The 26,613-nt window shown below is 38.5% G+C and overlaps 1 protein-coding gene across 8 annotated transcripts; it reads left to right on the top strand.

Annotated features, from left to right (window-relative positions):
- Positions 1–135: 135 nt before the first annotated feature.
- NEK5 (NIMA related kinase 5) lies at positions 136–26,179 on the top strand. Of its 8 annotated transcripts, none has more exons than XM_083833752.1 (23): positions 136–353; positions 1,237–1,377; positions 3,184–3,280; positions 3,905–4,002; positions 6,009–6,092; positions 6,199–6,269; positions 8,290–8,376; positions 8,802–8,856; positions 10,404–10,604; positions 10,689–10,770; positions 11,346–11,473; positions 15,063–15,262; positions 16,087–16,153; positions 16,492–16,611; positions 17,460–17,543; positions 17,648–17,752; positions 19,433–19,513; positions 20,352–20,420; positions 22,035–22,158; positions 22,355–22,483; positions 23,418–23,555; positions 24,713–24,824; positions 25,248–26,179. In XM_083833752.1, exons 2-23 carry the CDS (start codon positions 1,261–1,263, stop codon positions 25,468–25,470), a joined length of 2,472 nt encoding a protein of 823 aa, XP_083689878.1. In that variant the 5' UTR covers positions 136–353; positions 1,237–1,260; the 3' UTR covers positions 25,471–26,179. The 8 variants fall into 8 exon arrangements, with proteins under 8 accessions (XP_083689878.1, XP_083689874.1, XP_083689881.1 ...); XM_083833748.1 differs by having other exon boundaries at positions 136–425; XM_083833751.1 differs by lacking the exon at positions 136–353 and adding an exon at positions 444–675.
- The last annotated feature ends 434 nt before the right edge of the window (positions 26,180–26,613 follow it).

The following is a 26,613-nucleotide window of genomic DNA, read 5'->3' as shown; positions in this document are numbered from 1 at the left end:
ATGTGTAATTTAAGTTTAATGGTGCTATTTGGGCTGGCTGTTGGGTACTAAATAGTCATTAGCGGTGAGAAGCCTGACAGGGAAGTGTAGACATGACCCCAGTACAGTTCTCCCTGGGAGGTGCTTCTGGACTGTGTTAAATAATACTGGAGGAAAATAAATATGAAAAGCTTTAGAAAACGTCAATGTGTGGAACGGGGCTGTTTCCCGCTTCTCTGTTGCCCACACCCAAAGCCCCTCACAGCGAGCAGAAGGCGCCGGCTGCCTGAAGCAATCCAGCGTCCTTCTCCTCCCGGAGGGGTGCGAGGGCAGTGCCACAGACGCCACACCCCGCCGAGGGCAGGGCAGACAGGGTAAGGCCGCTCGTCTTCCTCCTCTTCCTCCGTCTGGCCGCCGGGGGCTCCGGAGGCGGCGGCCGCACGCAGGTACCGCGTCCCCCTGCCCGGACCTCGCCTGAGGGCGGCCCCGGCCGCGGCCGCCCGCCCGGTGCGCGCCGTCGCCATGGCGACGACACCACAGCAGGGCGGGAAGGGCCCCGGCCCGCGGAGATGGCTTCACGCAGGCCGAGGTGGTCTGTTACCGAGCCTGGCTTTCCTTCCTGACAGGAAAAGTGCAGTGTCTTACCAAATCTTCCTGGCTAAAACTTAGTCCAACTAATAAGAACGGTTTTAGAGTGTGCGTGTGTATTAGCGCTCTAAGTTTGCTTGTGGATAGGTTGCAAATACCCAGTGGTAATGACCCAGGCTACTTGGTCATTTGCACCATAGAAAGTTCAACAAGAAATGCACTATAATTTTATGTTTTCCATTAAAAGAACAAGTGTGCAGTATTGTTAACTTCAATAAATAACGTCAAACTTCCCAGAATCATAGAATTATTAAGGTTGGAAAAGACCTCTAAGAATAATACCATACCATAATAATACCATACCATAATACTTTCTGCTGCCTTCTCATTTTTTAATTTTAGGGTTTGCTAGGACCATGTTTCATGCTTTCCTTTACGAGACGCTCATAGACTTGCTGCTTAAGGAAAGTTCAGATCCACAATAATTTGCAGTCTTCCAGGAGATGACATTTTGAGGATGAATCTGCATCATTAATAAAAATGTGACAAAATGTGATAAAAATGTGAGGAAAAAATACAGTAATGAAAGGCAGTTTCTATTTCAGTAGACAAACTCAGATGTTATAACACCAACTACATGCAATACTAATCTGGGGACTCTTGTTTTAGCCACTGCTTTAAGATAAAGACATCATGGATAAATATGAAATCCTTAAGAAAATTGGAGAAGGATCTTATGGCAAAATATTCTTGGCAAAAGGAAAAGTGGATAATGAGCAATGTGTCATCAAAGAGATTGATTTAACTAAGGTAAAACAACAAAACCTGGATGATAACAGTAGTTATTTACAGAATTACAACAACTGCATTTAGCTAACGTATGAGCTTGGGTGTCACGTTTGTGGTTGCATCTTGATGACAAACTTTCCAAAGACTGTACGCTTTGACTGCCTGTTTAGTGATTTTAAAAACATAACTAAGTATGTTTTTATATTAACAGTTTTTTTTTCTTTTCTTTTTTTTCAAAGCTTTACCTACCATACACGTACTTGATTTAAGCTTCATAGTAGATGATTCAACTACAACAAAACTATTGCTACTGAAATAACAAGCCATGATTTTGTGATACATTTCTCTAAACTTTCTTTTCTTTTTTTTTTTTTTCAACATGCATGTTTTCAGGCATGAGAGTAATACACAACAATCTTTCTGATTCTCATTTATGCATAGGGCATTTTGATTCATTTCATCTAATTTGAAATGTCCATTCTGTAGCTGTCATTGTCTCACCTACCTGGCTTGACTCCCTTTCTTGGAGAACAAGGGATACAGTTTACTGCGTGTGTTTTAGACTTCTGTTTCAGAATGAGGTGAATTGGGCCATAAAAGCCATGTTTCTTTCTGTGGGCTGTAAAGGCAGGTTAGGGTGGCTAGCTCGGGTGTCAGAGTAATGCCACTCCTAGGTCCAGTTCCAAAAAGACACACAATTAAACTCCATGTGATTTAAGTACAGGGAATTCAGAGGTCAATTTCAGTGAGTATCTACCTGCATGTGACAGCTCTTACATTCTGGGCCACACTAGTGAACTTCTAATGTTTTAGAGAATCATAACAGAAGAATGAATTTTTATGTGTCAGTTCTAGGAAAAGCTACATAACCTTCAGATTCAAACCCAGAAAAATTGATATACTAGTAATGACAACTAAATAAAAAATAGTTTTGCTGTGTTCATGACCAGTAATATGGTTATTTCTAATCTCATATTTTGATGTATGCAAAATAGAAAAATGTAAGTTAATAAAGTGTTATTGCTTATCACAGTTGTTTAAAAATCAAGAGGTGGTTACAGAAAATTCTGACTTCAAAGTAGTAAGATTTTTCTTATGTGGTAGAGTGTCTTTCTAGTATGTGGTATGTCTGTGTGTCATTTATATGATTGATTGTGTCTTTATTTTCACCTTTTGATTTTTGAATCTTTAAGGATTACATTTCAAAATTATTTCTTAAGAATAAGAGTAAGAAACTTACTTTTGTAAATGAAAGAGGACATTTTAATAGAATCAGTATGGAATCACTGAAACATGAGTTTATAAGAAATAATATTGATGAAAGTGTGGTTACAATGAACCAAATATAAGTTTTCCATTTACTATAACAGAGTAAAGATTTTGCTTGAAATGTTGCAAGAACTCATAACAACTGTAAAACAGAAGATCTTTGTTTTTAACTTTATTCTTTTGAAATCAACGTTATTAGGAACACAGACTCACCTAGACCTTTATTATTCTAATACGTAAGGGCAGTTTAACTTTTGAGTTTACCTCTATTCACCAACTCAACTCTCAACCAACAATTGGTAATAACATTTGTGTAGAAAGTTTAAAGGTAGACATTTGCCTGTTTGTAAAACGTCATAATTTGGTTTTACTTTGATAATGTTGCAGTATATTTACAAACATATGCCGCAAATGTGTGTACATCATATGTTCTGGTATTTCTGCATCACCTTGGCACAATCTTTACGTACTTGTGGGAATGATTTGACAGCAATGTAACTATTATTGAAGAGACTTAAATACATCATTGCTAGCATATAGTTCCTTAATTCTTTGTAGATGCCTGTGAAAGAAAAAGAAGCCTCGCAGAAAGAAGTCATTCTTCTGGCCAAGATGAAGCATGCAAATATAGTCACCTTCTTTGCTTCTTTGCAAGGTTTACTTTTAACATTTTTGTTTTATTTGTGACTATAGGAGTGAAAGGCAGCAAAACCTAGTTTGTTCGTATTGCCCAACCATAGGCCTATCCCCAGCACCTTACTTATCAGTGGGGTTAGGTGCCAACTCCTAAAAATGAACACAAGGTACCAGGTTCAGTCATCACTTTTTTTCTCCTTGTGGGTGGGTAGGTGGGACCAAAAGTACTCTGAAGCAAACACTAGATCCTGAGGTGTCTGCATTGCCTCCCTTGACCTTCAACAGAGGTCCAGAGTTTTGTGAGACTTTCTCAGGAGCTTCAATAGAAAAAGAGAGTTTTTGAGCACAGCAGGAAATAGGAAATAAAATGAATTAGAAAATAGGAAAATAGGAAAAAAACATATTTTGGGGTATCAGTAAGGTTGCAGGAAAGGTTTGGCTTGGACTTTGGGACTGAGGGAAGGGGTGGAGCAGCTTTCCAGCTGAGGCTCATGCTGGATTTTGGAGGGCCTGTGAAGTAAAGGTGAAGGCTGGTGTCCATAGAGAGCATACAATTAATGTATGTTTCAGGTGGAATTGAATAATTTATTGCTGTATTAATGAGTAATAAAGGAATAAAGGCAAGAAATACTTTTCCTTTCAGAAAACAACAAGCTATATATCATGATGGAATACTGTGATGGTGGAGATCTAATGAAGCGGATAAATATGCAGCATGGAGTACTGTTTGATGAGGACCAGGTGAAAGAAATTACCTTTAGAGGAAAGGATGTATTATGTAAAACACATTGTTTGAATTATGCACTGCTAGCTACTGTTTCTTTTCTGACCTGTTATAAAAAAATTGAACATTTTAAAGAAACTTTGATAGTTTTAGTGGGAATTTAGAGTTTCCTTTTAGACTTGTTTAAGATCTTAAATAAATTTATGAACAGTATTTTGATGCCAATTATATTCTTTCCATTGCTCCTTGTATTTTGGAGGCAATTTTTCTTTATCTTAGTAGTACACCTGCTCAGCTAGAAAGGCTTTATTTTTACAAGGTGTTTTAGAGGTGTTAGGGGATGTATTATATATGAAATTTTCATTCTTTTATGCTATTTGCGTCATGACATATCGTGCTTTATACTAGTCAGTGGTAAATCTCTCATTCATTTTATTTGGGTCAAGAGTTCTCTGATGCCATTTAAATTGTTAAACTGACACAGAGAAACAAGGCCAGAATTCTGACTGCTTTTGGAGCATATTCACAGGTATTTCAATTTGTAAATAGGCACGTATGAGAGGTATTGCAATTCACAGAAACAGAATTTCCTACTACTCCTTAACTTATTCCTTCATCTTTTAACTAACTTTAGCTTGCTGAAGGAAATCTTTTACATGTTGGACTTCATATTCGGAACTCTAAGGATATTTATTATGTGTAGTCTTTCACTTTTGCAGTTGCAATGAAAACTTACCTAGATACTAGACAGAGAGTATCTAATGTGTTAGTGAAAATTTACTCTAAAGTATAGAAGTGAAAAAAAAAGGAAAAAAAAGAAATTTTGTGACATTTCTTTTTGCTTTAGTAGGAAAAGAGAAACTCCTTAGTGTAGAAGTCAGTTGGAAGTGAATTACTGGTTCAGCAATGGTGGATTTTATGATCCAGTTGGGAGTCATAATAGAGGCAGAGAGAACATGAGAGAAAATAAAAAGAGGACAAAGTCACAGATCATGAAAAGACAAAACAGGGAACCAACATACACAAAACTCTTGCCAAGACAGAATGATGCATATCCACAGAATCACAGAATCACAGAATCACAGATCCAAAGAAAGACAAAGGAAATACAGACAGAAGAAGGGATTATAGAAACTAAAGATGCATCTGACAATCAAGAACAGAGAACAAATTGCCCAATTTAATGTAACATTATTAAAAAATCTTTATATTTTCAAGTATATGTCTAAGAAAGTCTCGTTTATGACATCAGCCCTATTCAGGAAATCATCTGTGAAATGTTAAGCATTACTAGATAAAAGATTATTGCTTGAATTAAAGTCTTCCATGACCATCAGTTGTCCTTAAGATAGGAGCATGTAAGCACATCTTTTGTTTCTGAATTAAGTCCAGCAGCCCTTATTGAATAAATCACGTATATCTGGAGTTAAATACATGCTTAAGAGCTGTCCTGGGGCAAGGATAACCTGTTGTGATTACTTACTATCACAAGTTTCTTCATACCTCTGTTGTTTAACCACATTGCAGACCTTCATCCTCTATTTCTTCTTTCCTGGATCACATTTGGTATGATTACAAATACTATAAATGCATGGTATGACTTCCACTGCTGAGGATTAAGAAGACACCACCCATTTATGGCTTGTTTTTCGAATTCATTTCTAAATAATGGTCTAGTGTTCTTAACTCTTCTTTGACATGATTATTCAGTCCTTGCTGAAGTAATGGTCTTGTCATAGTCAGTGAAAACTTGACTGGGATACAGAAAGTGGGAGTTGGTATTTATTTCCATGGTTTCCTGATGGCACTGAGAAAGGAAAGCAAAACTATGGCATTAATTTTACTCATTCAAAAATAATGTTTCTTACTATTCTATATTGCGTGTGCTCAGCATGTTTTAGATTTTGTTGTTGTCTTTGTTGTACATATTTTCAGTGAGATGTCCCATTGGAAATTAGAGCCATGCAAATTTATCTATATATCAAATTTATCAGATATCTATACCTTTTGTCTTTCACCACAGATTTTGAGTTGGTTTGTGCAGATCTCCTTGGGCCTGAAGCATATTCATGACAGAAAGATTTTACACAGAGACGTAAAAGCCCAGGTAGTAAAACTAGAACTGGAGAGGGGGTGATTTTATCATGTCAAAATTTGCTTAAGAAGCCGTGCCATGTTTTATTTTTGCGTATCAGTTTCTTCTTTGTTTGCAGAACATTTTTCTTAGCAATAATGGAAAGATAGCAAAGCTTGGGGACTTCGGCATAGCAAGACAGTTGACCAAGTAAGCACCTCTTTCATTAGTCTATGATCTACACCAAACGTGACTGTTTCTGAATGGTCAGAATGCAACCTGAATGTGCAAATTGTTTGTGGACTGTGCTTGGTCTAGGATATCACGGGTCTGTCACTGTATTTTTTTCTGGTATCCTAAAATGTGCCGTCCTGAACATAACCACAGATCCTTGTAACTGGACTCTTGTTAGGGCGTCTTTCCCTCAATCTTTCCCTGTTCCTTATGGAACTGACATAGAGAAACTCTGGAGGTACAACTCTTTTTTTTGCAGTCCTTGATGATCACTTCTGGTGCTTCATGAAAAGAAAAAGCAGTGAACAGCATTAAACGTTTGGAAGTAGTGTAAGAAAAGAGTTTGTTCAGGTCATACTATTTCTTTTCTTAGTATGTTCTTCAAACCTGTGCCTATATATATATATATAAAAAAAAAAAAAGCCAGAACCCATTCTTCTCTGGCCCTTAGAGTAAATGTTTTGCCATGGCTTGCATCCCCCTGGCTAAACTTCTGCCGAAGAGGGTGTTCTTATCTTTATTGACTCTGGGGACAAGGTTGGCCTAACCTACATAGTGGCCAGACATTGTCTAGGAGAGTGCTTTTTGACGTGGTCAAAACATGCCAGGGGGCTTGCTAACAGAAGGACAATGCTTGAATTTGATCTCTTTTTTGAGCCTCTTGATATCTTTGACCTTGGCAGGATCTTGTGGCAATGAAGTTCCACAGTTTGTGGAAAGATGATTTCCTCTGATGATCATTTTGCAGATAGTCCTTCTATTGTCAGTCCTTCTCAGTTGCTTTGTACTCCACCTCCTGCAATTCACGTGTTGCAACTTTTCCTATCCTTAAATTAAATCAATCTAAGCTGAATCTCATTTCTGCCTACACAATAAAGACTTTACCCAGCGTAGACAGTTTGTGCACTCTCTTCAGACTTACTTAACTGTGTACCTGTATAAAATACTTCAATGCATTCTTCAGGTGAATGTACAGCATAGGTAATTTCTGTCAAGGCCCCATCAGATTGCTTTGGAATTAAGCCTAAATAACTTTGAAAGTTTGGTGGTGCATCAGAGCTGGGAAGTCTTACTGAAAGTAAACCTCAGAATGTGAATGCGCAAGTACGGGCATTTTGAGGAGTATTTAATAGGTATCTGGGACTATAGAGACAAAAATATTTGGAGCTTGAATGTACTTTTTCTCATATAACAAGTGAATTAGTTTTCTCAGTCCCTCTTCCTCCCGTCCCCTGTGATACACAAAGGCATTTTCATCTCAATTCTCCACTTCCGAATTCTAGATAGTGCCCAATACTTTTACTTTCTGTTAGGTATCCTTGACACCCCGGGCAGTCAGACTTCATATCATATCCACTATAAAGAGGGTAACTTTCAACTTTTATTGACACCTACTGTAGAGTGAGAGGAACCACACTCTGTGAGTACTGTTTCTCTTCCCTGACTTCCCAGTGACTCTTGATGACATCCACAGGGTAGATAACTAAAAGCAAGTGGAACGAATCCAACCGGTGTTGTTCGGCTATACCTACATAGCAAGTCAGCAGCAAAGATGGAAATAGAATTCATTTACTCCTGCTTTAGTTTCTGGACAGTTGTTCCTCCTTCCACAGTTTCAAGCTTGCATGACTGACTGGCACCTACGATCTTCTTATTTCAATGAGTATGTTGGAGACTTCGAATATTTTGAGGTGTGGTTGACAGCTTTCAGAATTATGTGTTAATGATCATCGTTCCTTGCAAATGTTGATTACGATGCTGGTAAAAAGTGGGGAAAAGAGAATTCTTGTGATTTCTGTTGAAATGCAAACACTGCATTAAAATAGTTGGTCATTTTTACACAGAGATGGGAAGTGCTTTTGTGTTTCTTGGGTTGTTCCATCAAGCTATTATTCAACTATTTTGAGAGCAGAAATAGTAACCCCTACAGGCTCTAACTCAATTGCTTGCAGACTTATACAATGTGTAAGCCTTTTTATTCATTGTGTTTCATTAGCACCATGGAGTTTGCCTATACCTGTGTAGGGACGCCTTATTATCTGTCACCCGAGATCTGTGAAAATCGACCATATAACAATAAAACGTGAGTCTCTCTGTTTTCTTCATACGCTTGTTCATGAGGGTGTGCAGGCACAAGAGAACTTACCATAATGTCATGGTTTAAATCTGTATTTCTGCAGGGCACCAGGAATTTCACATGCATCAGCTAGAGATAGCTTTGCTCTTCAGTCCTGCTAAGAATATTAAGCAGGCATCATTTATACCATGTGCCTTTTCCAATAATAATAATAGAACCTAGTTAGGTACTGTAGAAAGATGGGTGCCAGAGCTAAAAAATAAATTTAAGTTTTTTTCTTTTCAATGCATCCTCAGAAATATCGAAAGTTGCACCAATATTAATCTCCAATGGAATGATGCTAGTAAATTTGAGAGCTGAAAAAAAAAATTGATTACATCTATGAAAATATTATAGGCTTTTCCTGAAACTTGAACTCCTTTTATTTACAGAGATATTTGGTCTCTTGGCTGTGTGCTCTATGAGCTGTGTGCACTAAAGCATCCTGTAAGTATCTTAGAATCAGATCAATATCGTATTACTAAAAATAGACTGAACAGCCTGGGATATATGTAGTTATAACAATATTCATAGACAGCTACTAGAATTATTTTCAATTTACTTCTTGATATTAAAGGATGACTGCCAGTGTTTAATATTTTGTATTGAATTTTATGAGCATACTAAAATACAATATATTATATTGTATTTCTAGAATTTTTATGTATATATATATGTATGTCAAACATATATTTACTCTTTAATAAGTGCTATACTTTCTCAAAAGGCAGATGGAAAGAATTAAAGCTATACTTCAAGGTTAGGCTTTAGGCACATAACTTTATTCATTTCTACTTGAAAATACTAACCTGTACTTGCTAAAGAGTTTGAAACCTACGTTTCCCCGGAGAGCATTTCAAGTCTCAAGAAACATTTTCCTAAAAGTTGTATTTTGTTTGGAAGCACATTCATGTCAAAAGATAACTGAGATAGCATCTTCAGGAAACTGTGCTGTCCTCTGCATGATCTGAGCCTCAGGTAATCCTCAGCCTGTGAATGTGGAGAAGAGAACAAAGCAGAAACTAATCCCAACAACAGGAAAAGGGTCTGATTCCTGGGCCCAGCAGAAGTTGACCTGGGCTTTAATATGGTCAAAGTCAGCAGAGCAGCACTGGAAGGGAGAGCAATTGTGCTGAGCTGAGAACAAGGGAGGAAAATTCCAGATTTCACAAAGTGAGAAAACATCATTATTTCTTCTTATGAATATTAGCTATTCTGTTTCACAGAATCACGGGATCATTTAGGTTGGAAGAGACCTCCAAGATCACCTGATCCAACCTCATTTCGTATTGCTGCCCATGTTTTTAATTTGAAGGCAGGAACTAGATGCTGATGTAGAAAGGAAATGCAAGAACAAATTTTGGTTACAACACCTTCAAATTATCCAAGCAAATAAAATGGTAATTTTAGAAAGTTGTTGTTTTCAAAATTAGTTTTGCCTGCCTGAGGCCCTAAAAAGCAGATTGATGCTGACACATTAAGAGATCTTCTGAACAGAGAGGACAGAGTCAGCTGAGTGGCATCAGTTGTTAAAAATCAGATTGTACCCTGGTTCCTGAGAGAACGCAGACCACAGAGGCTAAGTTGTGGGAATTCAGGCTTTGAAGGGGAATGCTGTGAAAGCAGTATGTGTGCAGGTCTCTGCTGAACAGCTTTTGGCAAAACTATTGATGTTTAATTCTGGAAAAATTGTGTCTGTGTTATTGTATGACACTGTACGACATATGACACTCCGAAAAACCTCTTCCAAGTACCAAAGCTATCAGACCTGCTGAGTCACGTAGCTTAAATAGGAGAACATAACCAGCAAGTAGATAGAGAGTAGTTATGTTAATTTCTCACAGCAAACTATGGATAGGGGGAAATTATTTGTGAAGAGATTGCATAGCACAGGGCTTCTGTCCGCAAGTACCCTTTTCAAATTTGGATGTTTAGTCCATCGTTTCCAACCAGCAGTACTTACTGTCCTCTTTCTATTGCTTTTAATGATTAAGTTTGAAGGCAATAGCTTGCACCAGCTGGTGCTGAAGATTTGCAGAGGATATTTTCAGCCCGTGTCTCCCAAATATTCGTATGATCTGAGGATGTTAATTTCCCAGTTGTTTAAAGTATCTCCAAGAGATCGGCCATCTATGAATTCTATTCTGAGGAAGCCCTTCTTGCAGAAGCTTGTTCTCAGATATTTGCCCCCTGAGGTGAGTGCCTTGTACTGCTGCTTGCCAAGAGAAAAATACGTATTGTAGTATAAACAATTCTATCAGATACTTTTTTGTTTATAGTTAACACAGGAAGAGCTCATTCTCACTGTGATACACAGAAGAAAGCCTTCAGCATCACAGCCTGGAGCCAAGCTGATACAAGGTAAAGATAATATTTAATGATTTTAACATTGGTTCTACACTAACATTTGTTAGTTGTGATATACTTGATGGTGATAACTTGCTCCAACAGTCTTTGCTGCACATTTGGATACAAGAGTTTCAGACAAATTTGGAAATAAAAAAAAAAAAGGAGAGAACTGAAGCAGCAGAAGCATTTACCCTAGACATTGAATCACTGTCCTTCCTGTTCAGGAAAAGACAGCTCTGAGACCAGATCACTTGCAGCATTCAGCTAGAAAAGCTGTGATACGTTTCTGGTTTATAGAGGTCTCCCTTCTATTCAGTGTACTTCTTTGCAAAACTAAGTACGAAGATCCACTCTACATGAGTGTGACACATCATAATGTTTTCAAAAACATGTCATTCTAAGAATGAAAGGCAGAATTCCTGGGAACTGTGAGGTGTGGTGAAGTATGATGAAAGGATGTAAGGAGCGTTTATTGGCTCAGCCTGTCAGTGTTAGGTATATGCACCCTACTATGGTTTGCAACTGCGTGATCAATAATCATGTAGGAAGCACAGAAGGTAACTTGTTAATCTTTTATTTTTAAAAAGAATGTAAGCTTCAAAAAGGGAGAGTCCTGGACCAAGTTCCCCTGGAATCTGGAATGGTGGCGCCTGTCAAGACACAGGAATTCTTTCAAAGGAATGAATGGAAACCTTCAGGAGGGCAGCAGCCTCAGGTATGGTGCATCCACATTGCTGATAACATTTAATTATCTTAGAAGGCAAATTCCTGCTGTTAGAAAATGTCGTTTAAAAGGCTTCTTTAAGATAAATTAAATTCAACCTAATGCCTACAGCAAGTCAGTGGAGACAGTTAAGGACTGCAGAAGTCTCAGAAGAGGTGTTTTAGAAAGCCTAAGTGGGAAAGACGGAGTTCAGGCTGCTTCAGCCTGGTCCTTTGTAACAAAAGCAGTCAGGCACACTTTGCATTTATGTTTGCACAAGGGCAAATGAACTTTGGGTTTGCATTTCTGCCATAAAAGCAAATGTACTGATTCTTTTAGGTCACACCTCCTGAGGGCCCATTCGTGGGCAAGATTAGTGGTGCCCTCTGCCCTCATTTCAGATACTATTAAAACAAACTGGGATAAAACCTTACAGCAGGAAGCCCCAGTTCCTCACAGTGATCTGTGTCTGATCTGTGTCCCTCTCTCAGTTTCTACCTCATTGTTTCCTCAAGCTATGTGCTATCTCTAGCCTCTTACTTGGCATCGTCTCACACCCTCACATTTATCTTCAAGAGCATGTAGTGCTCTCTCGGGTGCTGACGAACCAGAGCAAAGCACAGTTAGGATCCGGGAGCTCCCAGCAGTAATTGCACATTGCAGTTACGGTAGATTAGCTGATGTAGAGATTTGTGGAATTCCCAAAACTGCAGCCCTCAAGCAGTCACTTAGATACCTGAGGATAGTGCTGGCCCAATGCAGAACGTAGGACTTAGTTTTCCTCATAGTTACATTTGTGCATATCCATGCGAGTGCAGAGATGCTGGTTGAGCTTCCTTTCATCGTGTTCTGCTGTAATCAGGGGCAGAATTTTGTCCACAGTGTTTGGATCTGCCAGACATGCTCTAATGTTATCACTGGGTAAGTTCCCACAGTCTTTCCTCATCCAAATGAAGAAAACAGTTTTTTTTGTTGTTGTTGTTGGTTTTTTTTCAGGGTTGTGGGTATATTTGCATAGTGTCATGCTTTGAATGAGTTGCTTCAGGGTTCACAGAATCACAGAATATTTGAGACTGGAAGGGACCTGTGGAGGTCATCTTGTCCACGTCTCTGCTCAAGCAGGGACACCTAGAGCCACTTGCCCAGGACCACATCCATATGACTTTTGAAGATCCCCAACAACTGAGATTTCACAACCTCTCTCTTCCAGTGTTTGGTCACCCTCACAGTAAAAAATGTTTTGCTTATTTTCAGCTGGAACTTGCTGTGTTTCAGTTTGTGCCCATTGTTTCTTGTCCTGAACAAAACTGAATAGAGCCTGGCCCCATTTTCTTTGTACCCTTCCTTCAGGTATTTGTACACACAGATGAGATTCCCCCTGAGCCTTCTCTAGGCTAAACAATCCCAGGTCTTTCAGCATTTCCTCATGAGAGGTGCTCCAGTCCCTGAATTATCACCGTGGCCTTTCACTGGCCTCTCTCCAGTAGCTCCAGTCTCTCTTGTACTGGGGGGGAGACAGAACTGGCCACACTCCCCTTGACCTGCTGCAGTACTTTGCCTAATACGAGCCAGGATACCGTTAGCCTTTTTTTGCCACAAGGGCACTGTTTTCATGTTCAGCTTATCCACCAGGACCCGCAGGTCCTCTTCCTTGCTGGGTCCCCCAGCACGTACTGATGCCTGGGGTTGTTCCTCCCCAGGTGCAGGACTTTGCACTTCCCCTTGCTGAACTCCATGAGGTTCCTGTCAGCCCATTTCTCCAGCCTGCTGAGGTCCCTCTGGATGACAGCGTGACCCTGGCATGTCAGCCGCTCTCCTCAGGTTTGCATCATCAGCAGACTTACTGAAAGCACACCGCCCCATCATCCAGATCGTTATCAAAGATGTGAAGCAGGATTGGGCCCAGTATTGACCCCTGGGGTAAGCTGCTAGCTACTGGCCTCCAGCGAGGCTTTGTAACATGAGCACCTCTGGGGCCAGCCAGTTTTCAATTGACCACTGCTGATCTGGCCCATACTTCATCAGCTTCTCTATGAGGATCTTTCGGGAGACAGCATCAAAAACTGTACTGAAGTGAGGCAGGCAATATCCACTGCTCTCCCTTTGTCTTCCAAGCCCCTCATTTCATTTTAGAAGGTTAACAGGTTAGTCAAGCATGACCTTCCCCTTGTGAATCCATGCTGACTACGCCTGATCACCTTCTTGTCTTTTATGTGTCTGGAAATGGTTTCCAGGATAATTTGTTCCATTACCCTGCCTGCTGCCAGTGGGGCAGACTGGCCTGTAGTGCCGTGAGTCCTCCTTCCTGCCCTTTTTGAAGATAAGATTGACATCTGCTTTCCTCTCACAAGTACCATAGTCAATCAAAGATAATAAACAGTGGCTTCACAATGACACTTGCCAGCTCCCTCAGCACTTGTGGGTACATCCCATCAGGGCCAGTGGACTTACTTCTGTCCAGTTTGCTCTAGTATTCTCTACCCTGAACCTCTTCCACCAGGGGTATGTCTTCTTTGCTGCAGACCTTCTCGGAGGGGAGAAAGAGTGCAAGCTTCACTGCTCGTAGTTCTCAACCCTCTTATTTAGATGGTCTGATTTGTTTTCCCTATTGCTTGAGATTGCCGTAGTTCTGGATACCATACTCTAAAACTTCATTCGGGGAGAGACAACAAGTACACTTTCTGAAATTACCTCGTCCCTGGGATCATTACTGGCAGTGGAAAATTTTCTTCTATAGATATGAATCTATATTGTTCTGGACTATATATAATCTGGACTATGCTGTAGGTAGATGACTCTATTTTCAGTGTTTCTAAGGAGCGATAATTAACGTATTTACCATCTAATGAAAGGATACCGAGATGCTTTATAATTTATGCAAGAAAAATAAGCAATATTGAGCATTTTGCTCGTATACCATGTAGTGATTTTTAGCCTCCCACCATGGAAATGTTTGTGGATGTCGTACTGCAGTTCTTTTTTATCATGCAGCAGCAGCTAGACGATCACCTTTCCCTTCATTGTTCTTAGGAGATGGAAAAGACAGTCTTGTCACAAAGTAGAAATACAGGAATGTTTCATCACAGTGAGGACTTGGAGAAATCAAAGGCAAGCTCCCACAGGCACATAATCAACGAGATTATGCACGAGCGCAGTGCTCCCCTGAAGGCAGCAGTCTGCATGTTTACTGCCCACAACTACATCCCAGGTTCCCCTTGCTGTCACATGTCAAAATACAACTCCCCTGGAATTAACTCAGTGCTTTGGGCTTCAGAATGATGGCGTGGCTCAAGGGCAACCAAGGTACAGGGTGCAAAGCCCCATGTGGACTGACTCGCACGGCGTGGGCTGCTGCTTAATCACAGGAGCTGATGGAGCAGGGGAAAAGGGAAAGACCACAGTAAGATGAAATACACCCTGTATGTAGCAAGTTAGGAAGTTTCTGGATTATTTAAGAAAGGGCTTGGAGAACTTAACACTAACTCTACTGTAGACAGCCTTTATTACCATGCAGCTTATAATGGGGAGGACAGGAAATAGTTCAAACTGGTATTGATACAAATGAAAACAGGGCAGTTAACATTCTTCATTATATTTTCAGCCACAGAGCTCCAGATTTAAGATGGCAGAAAGGCCAGAGAATATTAGAGCGCATGGCCATTATGGTCATTACTATGATAAACTTGACAACTTGCAGAGGAAAGGTAATGCACATTATGACCTTTCTCACATCAGCCAAAGAGTTGAGGAATACTATAAACAAAAAGGACAAGTTGCACCTCCACCTCCCCCACCTGACGGGTAAACCTTTCTCACTATTTATTGGTAGTGAATTGTCCTGCAGTTATCAGCCTTCCTGATTAACTAGCACTGTAAACATGGCATATTCAGTGTAGTTCCTTCTCTCCTTGTTCTTTGATTTTTATTTTTTTTTACTTAAGTTTATTGTACAATGTAACTCCTGTTTCTGTCTATCCAGAAGTTCTTTCTGATTGTATTGTCCTGATGTTTGAAATCTTACTATCAAAATGTCTCCCAAATCTCAGTGTTTCACTGGATGTGGAGTAAAACACAGGATAAGCACTGTCTTTCCTTCCCACCAGAATCAGAAAGATCTAAAGAGCAAAAGCTGTTCTGTACTTGAGGGAACAGAGTGGGAGGCAGGCCACGCAAATGTCGTCTTCCTGCAGATCTTACATTTTGTTTTCAGATATAAAGGCACGTTCTCCAGCGGTCTGTGTACTTTAAAGCCTTTCTTTTACAAAGCAGAAGCAGAACCTTCGTCTTACTTTTGAGATTGTCTGTCCATTCCATGACTGACCACTCATTTAGAGGATCAGGAAAAATAACTTTATTTTCACTAACAGTTTCACGTACCGTTTATCAAATAGAAGGTGAAGAAGAGCTTTGCTCTTCAGAAGATTAATGTAACCAAAATAATAGCAAGGGGAATGCCCAAAGTCAGTATGTTTTCTGTTTGTTATTTTACTGTTCCATATTTATACATATTTTATCCCTACACATATGTTCACGTAGTACAAACACAGCTGGTAGAGAATTATTTGTGCAGAAGATAGAAGCTGTGAAATAAAATATAGTATGTGAACATCGCTTTCTTCTCTCAGGCCTGCAGAATATCTTCAAAGGCGTTTTGAAGCCCAGCAGTACAAGATTAAAGTGGAAAAACAGCTGGTAAGTAAGTACTGAAGCATAGAATAAAATCTGTAAAAGAAACTGAATGAAAATCCCAGAGATGAATTGATGCCTTTCCAATAGACTGTAGCACTGACAGACAGAAAGCTCTGCTCTAGCAGGTCTGTTGATCTGCTCTACAATGGTCATCTTGAGGTTTTATTTTCTAATATCAAACTATAGCAATGTAAAATTCTACTATGACTCTTACCTGCAAAAATACACGCTTGTCTTACATCAATCTTCAGTGGAAGAGGGAAAGTGAACTGAATAGGCCCTGAAGAAAGGGATTCTAAATGAAAATTCCTTTGCTCAGGGATTTATTTGTACACCCACAGGGACTGCGGCCATCCTCTGCTGACCCATATCATGACCAAATACAGCAGCAGAAAATAATGGAAGAGCATCTCAAATTGCATCATCAGGACGTGTCTAGAAAGAATGAAATGAAAGAACAGGTAAATAAAATATTTTCCTGAGTTGCTTAAAGCTCTTTTCTTACACTCCTTGACAATAGTGTTCTTTATGTGAGATATTTTTTTTTCCATTGGACCACTAGGAAGATATAAGCTCTGTGCTCATCTGGTTCCATCTTGCAGAAACCAGTGAAGACTTGCACAAAAGCTGACCTCCATAATCTTTTTAAAAACTAGGACCTTGATTTTGATTTCAGTTCTGCTGAGATTAGAGGAATTCCTTCACTGAACAAACTAATGGTGGAGGACATCAGATCCTCACATTTACAAATCACAGAAAATAGTCTTACCCGACTATTCATGTATGTATAGTCATTGCTCATAAATCATATGGTAACATTTAGAATATGATATAATAGTATGTTATGTCTGTTGCTTCCATATTTTAACTTTAGGAAATTATTTTATACAGAAACAATAAACTTCTGTTTTATTTTGGGAAGGAGGTTGCAATACAATAAATGGTTTATAATTTTTTTTGTCCTCCTAATTTTCAGTCCTCTATTTTATGATTGTGAATTTTTTTGAGTCATTACTCAGACAATTCTTAGTTTATTCTTGGAATTAACTATTTTAGGTGTAACTGGGCAGAAAATCCAGCATAAAACATTCAGAAAAGCTTCAAAAGGGTTAAAGTCTGGAACAGTTATAACTCCTAAACATTCTCTAATCGGAAGTATTAAGCAATCTTTAAAATTGGCAATAGTGGAAACAGATCCCTTTTTCTCACATATACGCAGTTTGATAGCCATAGAATATTTTGTTTAGTTAGTGCTATTTCTGTATGTCTTTCTAATAAATAAGTATTCTACCTTAATGTTGTCTAATAGGAGTACCTGAAACAGTTACAGAAAATTCGGGAAGAATACCACAGCAATATAAAAGAATTCAGATTCAGAGCAGGAGTACTCCAGGTAGCAAAGCTCAAACTTGCATGCAGTCATTTTTTCTTCTCCTTTTTTAAGGTAGTACACTTAATCTGTAATTGAAATGAAAATTTTATAAACCTGTTCCCTAGGACAATCAAAAAATACAAGATAAAACCTATCTGGTGAGGCAAGGGAAAGCTGAGAACCAGTCTGAAAGCACGGATATGGCTGGAACAAAAGAAGAATCACTTGAGGTATCTCATAGTCTAAACAAAACTTTTTATGCGTGGCCTTTGATTCACTCTGCGAGAGTCCTGAAAAATGCTAAAGCTTAAATCGTACCTGATGTTTGCACCGCATCTGAAAATCTTCCTAGGTTCCTTTCTTGAATAGCCTGGAAACTTTATTGGGATGAGTTCTGATTTGTTTTGGTAATTGTTTTTCCCCTATAATTATTGGGAGGTACTTTTGTTTCTTTTCTTTTTGTGGTGTGTTTCTTTTCCTTGCTTTCTGAGTGAAGTAAAGAAGCCACTCACAGCGCAGACCTTCATGAGAATCCTGTGCAGGAGACACAGTAAACACGAGCTCAAGTAGAACATAATTACTTTTCCTGTAAGGATCCAATGTAAGGTGTATGTTACATTCCAGTTTTCTGTGGATTCCTTACTTAAACAAAAGATTGGGAGAAGTGGGAGGAAGAAGCAGAGCCAAAGATTTCAGCTACAGGAATCCATCACTTCTGTGTTGTCAAATACTACCAACACAGGCAGTGGAATGGAGTTTCAGAATTGTTCCATTTTTACTTTAAAATACTGGTGTGATGAAAACCAGATGAGGTGTCCAGACCACATGGAGTTCTGCGGCAACAAGTCTGCTTCTCCTCAAGTGAATGGAATGAAAGCCTCAACTTATTAAAATTTATCTCACTGTGCAAATTGCCAGCTTATTCTGAAAGGGAAACAATGCTGATCTAGCTAATAGGATTCTTCAGTCAGAATTTCCTTCAGGTAGCGCAGGATTTCCTGCACTGTTCAGCAGCAAGGGGCAGACCTCCACATAAACTGGTGACAGACGTTGCTACCCTACTGCAGCTGCAACTCAGGCCAAAGCTGACATTTTAAGAAGGACACTCTTCAGTGATATTCATGGATCCCGGAGCTGGCATTTGCTAAAACGATGCCACACATCGTTTGGTGGGATAAGCTATGCCATATGCCATCAAAGCCACAACGGGACAGAAATGTTATTCCCATGGGAAATGCATAATTTAAAAAAAAAAAAAAAGTTTTACACCTGTTTGATGTCACCTTAATTCATGGGCACTCCATCTACTGGAGAAACTGTGTAGGTGTTTCTAAAAAGTACAATCTGTGAGTTGTTGTGGCTTCACCTGAGGTTGAGGACATGTCCTCATAGCAGGAGGTCACTGAAGGAGCTGTGTGTAATTATTTACTTTGCTTTTATGTGGCATGTTCTAACACAGGGCTTAGGAATATGCAGAGGAGTAATTAAATAGCTTTTAGGTGTTAACCAGCAAACAGGATAATATGAAGCATGGCTAGACTTTGTATGGGTATAGGTTTCAATTATAATCTTGATTTTCATCACTTCCAAAGTCTGCTGGAATGAAATCAGCCTGAGTCATCTTGCATATGATCATAGAAAAGAAAAGATGCATTGTTTCTGGACGCAGTACTGTATCCTCTAAACATGTTTTTGAAAAATCCTGTTTTTCTGCTAGATAAGCCAGAATTATGTCTTTTGGCATTAGAATCTAAATAAGGCAATGAATGAACTATTCTTATTGGTGTATATAAAAGGAAATCAACGGCAACATTTATTACTAAAAAGAGTCTTTTTATATAGGGTATATACATATACTGGTTTCAAAGAGTGCATTTTAAAGTTGTTGTTTTTTTTTTCTCTCCCTCCAGAACATGGAAGAAAACTTTAAACAAGTCAGACTCCAGGATAGGCAAGATCAAAACATTTTGGAGAAGGAATATAGCACAAAGGTATCCATACTTACTGTTTTTGTTTTTGTGGTTTTTTTTTCCCATTTTCTTCTTAAATGTGTACATTTCAAATGATTCTGTTATGCCACAGTAGCTCTGGAAATCAAGTTATTTGAGAATCAGTTAAGAGTATTGGTCTAATGCTGTTTGCTAAAAGTTCCTGTGACAGGATAGAATCACTAAGAAAAGAAACATACAGCAGAGCTTTTCTGGTCATTTGAGGGAGGCTCCCTTTAAATCTTCTCAGGCAGTAATCAATCCTCACTTACCTTTATATCAAACTGCTTGTTTACTCTAAGTGAAGCTATGTCAGGCTGCTAATTTCTTAACATATTGTTGTAAAACTTTCTTCTCTATAGTGCTTTTAAATTGTAAAAGGGGCTGGGAATTGAACAGAAATGCACATAAGATATTAGGAAAATTTCTGATCAGAATTATGTTATCTTATTATCCTAAGTGGTCTAAAGGTGTTTTGTGAAATTCTGCACTGAAGCAGCGCAGTGTTCAAATATTAATAATGGCTGAGAACCAACTGTACGAACCAACTCCGTGTATTGCAAGGATTTGAATTAAACGATTATCAAAGACATCTTTTCTTAAAATGTCCCAGCCTTCTCTAGTGGATGCAGTCATTTGAAAATATCCGTAAGGTGTACCTCAGAGCAATCTATTTTTGTCCTATTTGTTCAACTTATCTTGATAAACAGAAGAAAATTGAAGTTATTTTAATAGAAAAATAACTTTCAAGTTCCATTTAAATTCCATGTCATCTGTGTACATTTAATTAAATGTTTTTATTTAATAATATATTTTAATGAAGTGTCTGAATTTTCTTCAGGGAGGAATAAAGTTTGAAATTAATTTAGATGAATGTGTTCCTGAGGAAGACAACATTCAAGAAGCAGAGGTAGGCTTCGGTTATATTCAAAGCATTTTCTTTAGTAATCTGAAACCATGACAGTAGCTCTGTGAGGTAAGGTTTAACTGTTAATATTACTGTCATCCTCTACCTGTGTTATAATGAAGCTTCATGTTGAGGCTTTGTTGACATATTGCATATGTCTGACTTTCTTCAAGGAGATAATTGCTTGAGAAATTGGATGGTATCTGGGTCAATCTTTCACATGAGAAGTGGTGAACGGGTGCAGATATTTTCATTTTGTAAATTGGGCTGAGGGGAAAAACACAGCTCAAAAGTGAATTAGTCTGCAAATGCCAAATTTGATTTGTGAATTTAGTACATTTATTTGAGTATTTTCTGAAATGATAATGGCCACTTCTGCAATTATTAGCTATACTGCTTTTGAAAATGTGGTTGTTACTTCTTGAAAATGAGAACTTAGTACAGTTTTATAGAAAACGTAACTCTGCAAAAGCCTTATCAGTTTATATACTCTAGAAAACTACGGCTATGACTCAGCCCATACTGGTGAACACTACAAAACCAGAAATTCCTGCGAGGGCTCTATTGTGCTTGAAGCTTATGCATGTAACAGACCAAAAAGAGCAAGCAAGACCAGTAGCATCAGGCAGAGTATAAACTACACAAGTCCAAGGTCAGAAACTGAGTCTTCTCAGGCTATTCCTTCTGGTGCTGCTTCATTTTCAAGATAGGTTAAAACAGAGGGGATGACCACGGCCAAGACACATGCAGGATTTATACTATCAGTAGGAACAGCGTTAGTAGAGCTGTGCACGAAGAAAGTCAGTATCATTACAGAGAAACGGGATCATAATTTAACTTTCTGCCTATTATAGTTTCTGGGGAGAACCTGACAATCTAGGCATGCTATCCATGGCTCAGAAAGGGGATTTTTCAACTGAGAGGAGGGTTTCTCCAGCATGAAATACACAACTGTTATTCTAAATTATTCTCTTAAGCCAACATCCTATTACACTTATTTTTGTTTAGTTTTGTTTTCATTCACGTGTCATTCTCTTTGGCTTGCATAAAGTTTTTTCCATCCTTTCTGGGGAAAGCTTGGTTGTATTACAACAAAGTTCCTGTCCATTCTTTGATTGAAATACCCTCCTCCACAATAATACTAAAAGCTTAGATTGATAATTGTGTTATTTCAATAGTACATTCGCACAGCTGTTTCTTTTTACTATGATTACATCACAAAGCAAAATTATTGTGATGAACCAGGTGTTATTTGGAAATAACAGAAGTGAGACTACACACATGATGTGATTTCATTTATTAAAATGACATTTTTAGCTGATTGGATGTAATAGCTACCTATCGATATTTTTATATTAGAATGTTTAAAGTATTTGTAACAGCAACAAACAGAATTTCTTTCCAGTATATGTACACTTACTAAGCACTGTTTTGTCATTGTTGTTTCTTGTCATTTTGTTGTATCTCAGGGCCACACAGCTCACAGTGAGACTTTCAAGTCCAGCTGCTTTCTGTTTGGTTACACAACTTGCCTGTGCATACACGAGAATGGTTGGCGAACACAGAAGAAATTAGTTATTGTCAAATATATGTTTTCTCTTTCTATTGTTTTTTCAGGTACAAGATAAAGCCAATGAGATGTTAACTTTTGTGGATATGGAGAATGTTAAGGAGAAACTGGTGGAAGTTTATGAAGATCCCATGGACGGGGCTTTGGAAGAACTTTCTGGATACCAAACAGGTATTTCTTAAGGAAATGGGATACTTAGGATTAATCCTGAAAATTAGTTAAAAGTAAGGTAAATTCAGTAACTGTAGGCTGTAGCAAATTTGTCTGATGTTTCTCTCTCATTGTATCTATTAATCAACATTATAATTCCACTGAAATCTATTTTTTAAAAATGAAGTAACTTTGCCTCCTCTTTTCTTCCCCTTAGGGTCCAGTGATGCAGGTGATACTGAAGAAAACAGGAAGCAGTGGCAAACTGGAACCCCCCAGACACTACTGAATTTTTTAGCCAATGCTGATGTCACATCTGTACATCCTGTGGCTGAAAATGAATTTTGTAAGAAGGTTTTTATGTTTTCCAGCAAGTTAAATTAGGGAGCTACTAAAATTCAGCCAGACTACTTACATACTTTTGCTAACAATTCCGTACCAGTATGTTCACATGATCTGACAGGCGTTTAATTAGAAGGACTTTTATCTGAAGCACTCTGTGGTCTCGGTGGCGGGCTGAAAATGCCAGTCTATGCAAGTGACCACCACCGCTTCCTTGGGCCTTGAGTTATGATACACAAGACCTAGGCGGTCTGTGGCCAGCCAGCCAAGAGCGTGGTGGAGTTCTGGTTTCCCACACCACACTAGTATTGCTGCACCCTCACGCAGGTATGTTTGTGGTGATGCTCCTTTTCTGCAGAGGTGAATTGCTCGTTTTCTGACAGTGCCAGGCAGCTCCAGTCACTGGGTGCTGTGAACAAGGGGCTCCAGCATTCCCCCATTCTCCCACTACCCCAGACACACAGGAACAACCTGAACTTTTTGCATGGATCGTCAAGACAAAGCAGAGCATTGTTAGTATGTCACTTCTTTTTCATTTTGTCTTAGATGATGAACAAGAAAAACAGGAACTTCTGAAGCTTTTCAGCCCTAAGAAGCCACTAAATTTGAGAACAAGGACAGCTCAATGAAGCTGCACCTGTATATTCTTAATATGCTTATTACTTAGCATTAAGACTGGTGTTAAGAAGTTTTTAGTGATAAATAGTCTATTTATTTAGTCTAAAAAAATAGACTATTTTTTCCTCTACAGTATCAATCAGATTGAATAATTATTAAAAAAAAAAAAAAAAGAGAAAATATTCCACAAGGGAAAAAAAATCAGGTTCCAGCATTACACGAAAGGAAAAACTCAGTGTCAAAATTAGAAAGTCTAATTCTAGCAAAAGTGCCAAGCCATAGTGATGATTTAGTGACCTGAGAACCTTCCTGTTCTTCAGCTGACCGTGTCATTCTGCCTGAAGACATCACAGAACACAGGAAGCAATGGAAACAAACAGCACCTGGGACACTCCTGAGCATCTTAGCAAAAGCAGAGCTGTCAAATGCCTCCTTCATCCAGCTTGAAGAAGAAATAGGTAGGACGTCCATTACTGCCAGTTTTACATGGTTTTCTTTAGCGTGTTACTGTACCATTGGCAGAGGATCTGCGACAAGAACCAACATTTTGAAGCAGCTGACAAACAAGAAAAGCATGGGCAGTCTCTGCCAGCAACCACTGCTGTCTGCTCTGTAGCAGTGAAGGAACATCCTTTTTCAGGACTTTTTCAATAGCTGGGAAAAGGGCAAGCCCTGCTTACCAATTATTACTTCATATATGCTTTTTTTATTTGCTTGGGTAGACGGAGGTACTGCCAATAAGATGGGAGATACCACAAACCCGGATCTAGCCCATGAAACTGTTGAGGTTGAAGAACCCTGTAAAAAACAATGCAAATATAGGTATTTCTGAAGAACAGCTGTAAACTGTAGTACATAATGGCTTAAACTACCGTGGTGACTGACTTTACAGCATGGTGCATGCTGATACAGCTGACACTGAAAAAAAAGGAAAAGCAAAAAGCAATTCAAACCACTTTTCACTAATGTCAGCAGTTCATAGGACTAAAGCAAGAATATGGTCATGCAGGTATTCTTAAATTCTTTTTTATTTATCTGTTACATCTATTAAGATACCACACTCCCTCAACACCCAGTTCTGCCCTGCTACTCAAGCTGACATCGTGGAGTACATTGTTACCCAAACTGAGAGGTTGCTAGTGGATTACATGCAGAATTTAGCCATTCGGTACTAAAACAATAACTCTTGTCATTGTTCTCCCTCCTTTCATGTTGAGGTTGCCTTTCAGTCTTTGAAAACGAGTATTTCTAAGGAATAACAGCTACTGCGTTCAAGCAGTAATTTTCAGTCTTTCCCAAACAGCAGTCCCCTAAGTTTTCTTCTGAAAGTGCAGGCCCTCATGTTAGGAACTTGAATCCACCAACATCAGATTTACCTTCTTTCTTACCCTTTATAGTTTTGTGGTTAAAGCCTACAAACATGCGAGGTGCCGCTGAGCAGAAGTTATAAACCATTGACTAAAACATGCGTGATCGAGTCAGTTAAGCACGGTACTTACATTGTTGGTCACTGGGGAAAAAAAATCAAATGTTTACTTGTTTTCTATTACTTTACATATACCTTGATAATTAGCTAATATACATACAAATAAAGGAATGTTCTCTCCCTTTCCAGAAGGGAAATTAACCCTGTCGCCAAAAGAAAGCAAGGAAGATGACTCAGAAAGGTGCTCCAGTGTTGCTGTTGATGATGGTAGACTTGAGCCAAGATCAGATGATGAGGACACGTAAGTCAAGCACTTGAATAGAAAAATCCATTCACCTGAAGTTTTCATGAGATGACGGGATGCATTGCCTAAAGCAGTTAGGCAATGTTCTTTTGTTCAGTTTTGTTCTTTGTTCAGTTCTTTTAAATTTATAAATGAAGAAAATTTGTTTTACAGTCTGCTAATCTGATTTTCAATTCTATAATATGTCAAATGCCAATGCTGACATTAAAAATGTTATGCAGAATTGTTAACGTGGCTTTGCAACTGTTTTTTTTACCTTATAAGTATAGGTAAACAATCTTCCAGAGAAAGGTGAAGAAGCAGTTTGTGTGTAGTTTGCATATTCTTTAAAAAACATTTTAAACAATCTCAAAGGCTTGGAAACTAGAAACACTCGTAACAGATACATAGAATTAATAAAACTTTCTATCAAATTTTCAGAAATTTTGAAGATTCTGAAGACGAACTGAGACATGAGCTGGAAGAATCTCTGGAGAAAGTGGTAACTTCTCTGGCAGAGAGAACCATAGAGTCTTCCACGCTTTCAATAAATAAAGGTCAAACACATGAAGAAAAGATGAACTTAACTAGCAAACTGTTTGGAAAAGCTAATGATGATCTAGAAAATAACTGTGAGTCCCTTAGTATTGACACAAATAATTAAAAAGTCAAGCAAGAAGCAACAGCTACGTAGAGCACCAGCATGATTACTCTTTCAGACCATTAATATCCTTGAAATTTTAACCACATCAATGACAAATTTAAAAAAAACAGGCAGCTGACATTAAATGCCAAGTAAATCAGCTACTTTTCAACAGAGTTAAGCATTCAATTAAAATTGAAAGGGTTTTTGCCATTTTTTTAGAAGGAAAAAAATCAGGCTAATTTTAGATATCTACATTTTGAAAAATTGCGATCCAGATTAAAAAGCACTTTTCTCTCTTGTTCTAAGCTACCTGGGACGTCTCTGACAACACTCGTTTGGGCAAATTTCTGACTGCATACTCTTTCTTTAACCATTTTTGTATCACTTCAGAAAGGCTCCTACTCAGTGGATTTTATTTCTGTAGATCAATCAACATCCTGTTTTAAGAAACTTTTCCAGCTTCTCATAATCTGAGTACCACTAATGAAGCTTTATAATTCCAATAGTTTAATTTGCATAGCACTGACTGCACACAGTACTTCCAACTATTGAGCAGTTGTATACAGTAGGAGTAAAAGGTTTTACTAGCACCATGAGAATCGCGTGTTCCCCAGTTCCTAGCATAGGACAGGGTTCCAATGGTTGAACAATGAGTTCTTCCAACCGTATTTTCACAGTGTCATTAATTCAGATGAAGTTTAAATAAAGGAAAAACAACAAAAAAAAACACATTCTGAAGTGATTTCAGTAACTTTCTGCACTTCTTAGTTTGCTATGCAACATAAAATACTGCTGTGATGGCTCAAAATCTCCACTTTTGATATGAAAGCAGATGCTTTTTTTTTTAATATGTTGCTCACTTTGTTCTCTTTTATAATAAGCAGTAGCTTAGAGCTTTAATGTTCTTATTTGAATACCATCTAATTATGTTCTCTAATCTAGAGCCTTCTATTCCCAAGGAACAGAAAACTTTTCAGTAGAATAGGGCTAGAAAAATACCATTTATCATACTGTAAAAGGACATGAGGTAATAGCTAATGTAAGGAGGATAGACAAGTGCAATTATTACACTTATCAAAAAGCAAGCTAGCAAATACCATAGGATTAATCTAGAGGAATCGCTGTAGGTAACGAAATCTCGTTCAAGCCCATTTGAGAAAC

The sequence above is a fragment of the Anser anser genome (genome assembly GCF_964211835.1).
Source record: "Anser anser genome assembly, chromosome: 1".
Taxonomy (NCBI): Eukaryota; Metazoa; Chordata; class Aves; order Anseriformes; family Anatidae; genus Anser; species Anser anser.
Note: the sequence above shows the minus strand (reverse complement) of the source record. Positions and strands in the feature narration are given on the sequence as shown.

Bases quoted from the DNA above. Each gene is read 5' to 3' on its own strand.
- NEK5 (XM_083833752.1), top strand. From the start codon at position 1,261: ATGGATAAATATGAAATCCTTAAGAAAATTGGAGAAGGATCTTATGGC. The intron at 10,605-10,688 runs GTGAGTGCCTTG...TTTTGTTTATAG, and splicing joins TCAGATATTTGCCCCCTGAG to TTAACACAGGAAGAGCTCAT. The intron at 19,514-20,351 runs GTATCCATACTT...AATTTTCTTCAG, and splicing joins AGAAGGAATATAGCACAAAG to GGAGGAATAAAGTTTGAAAT.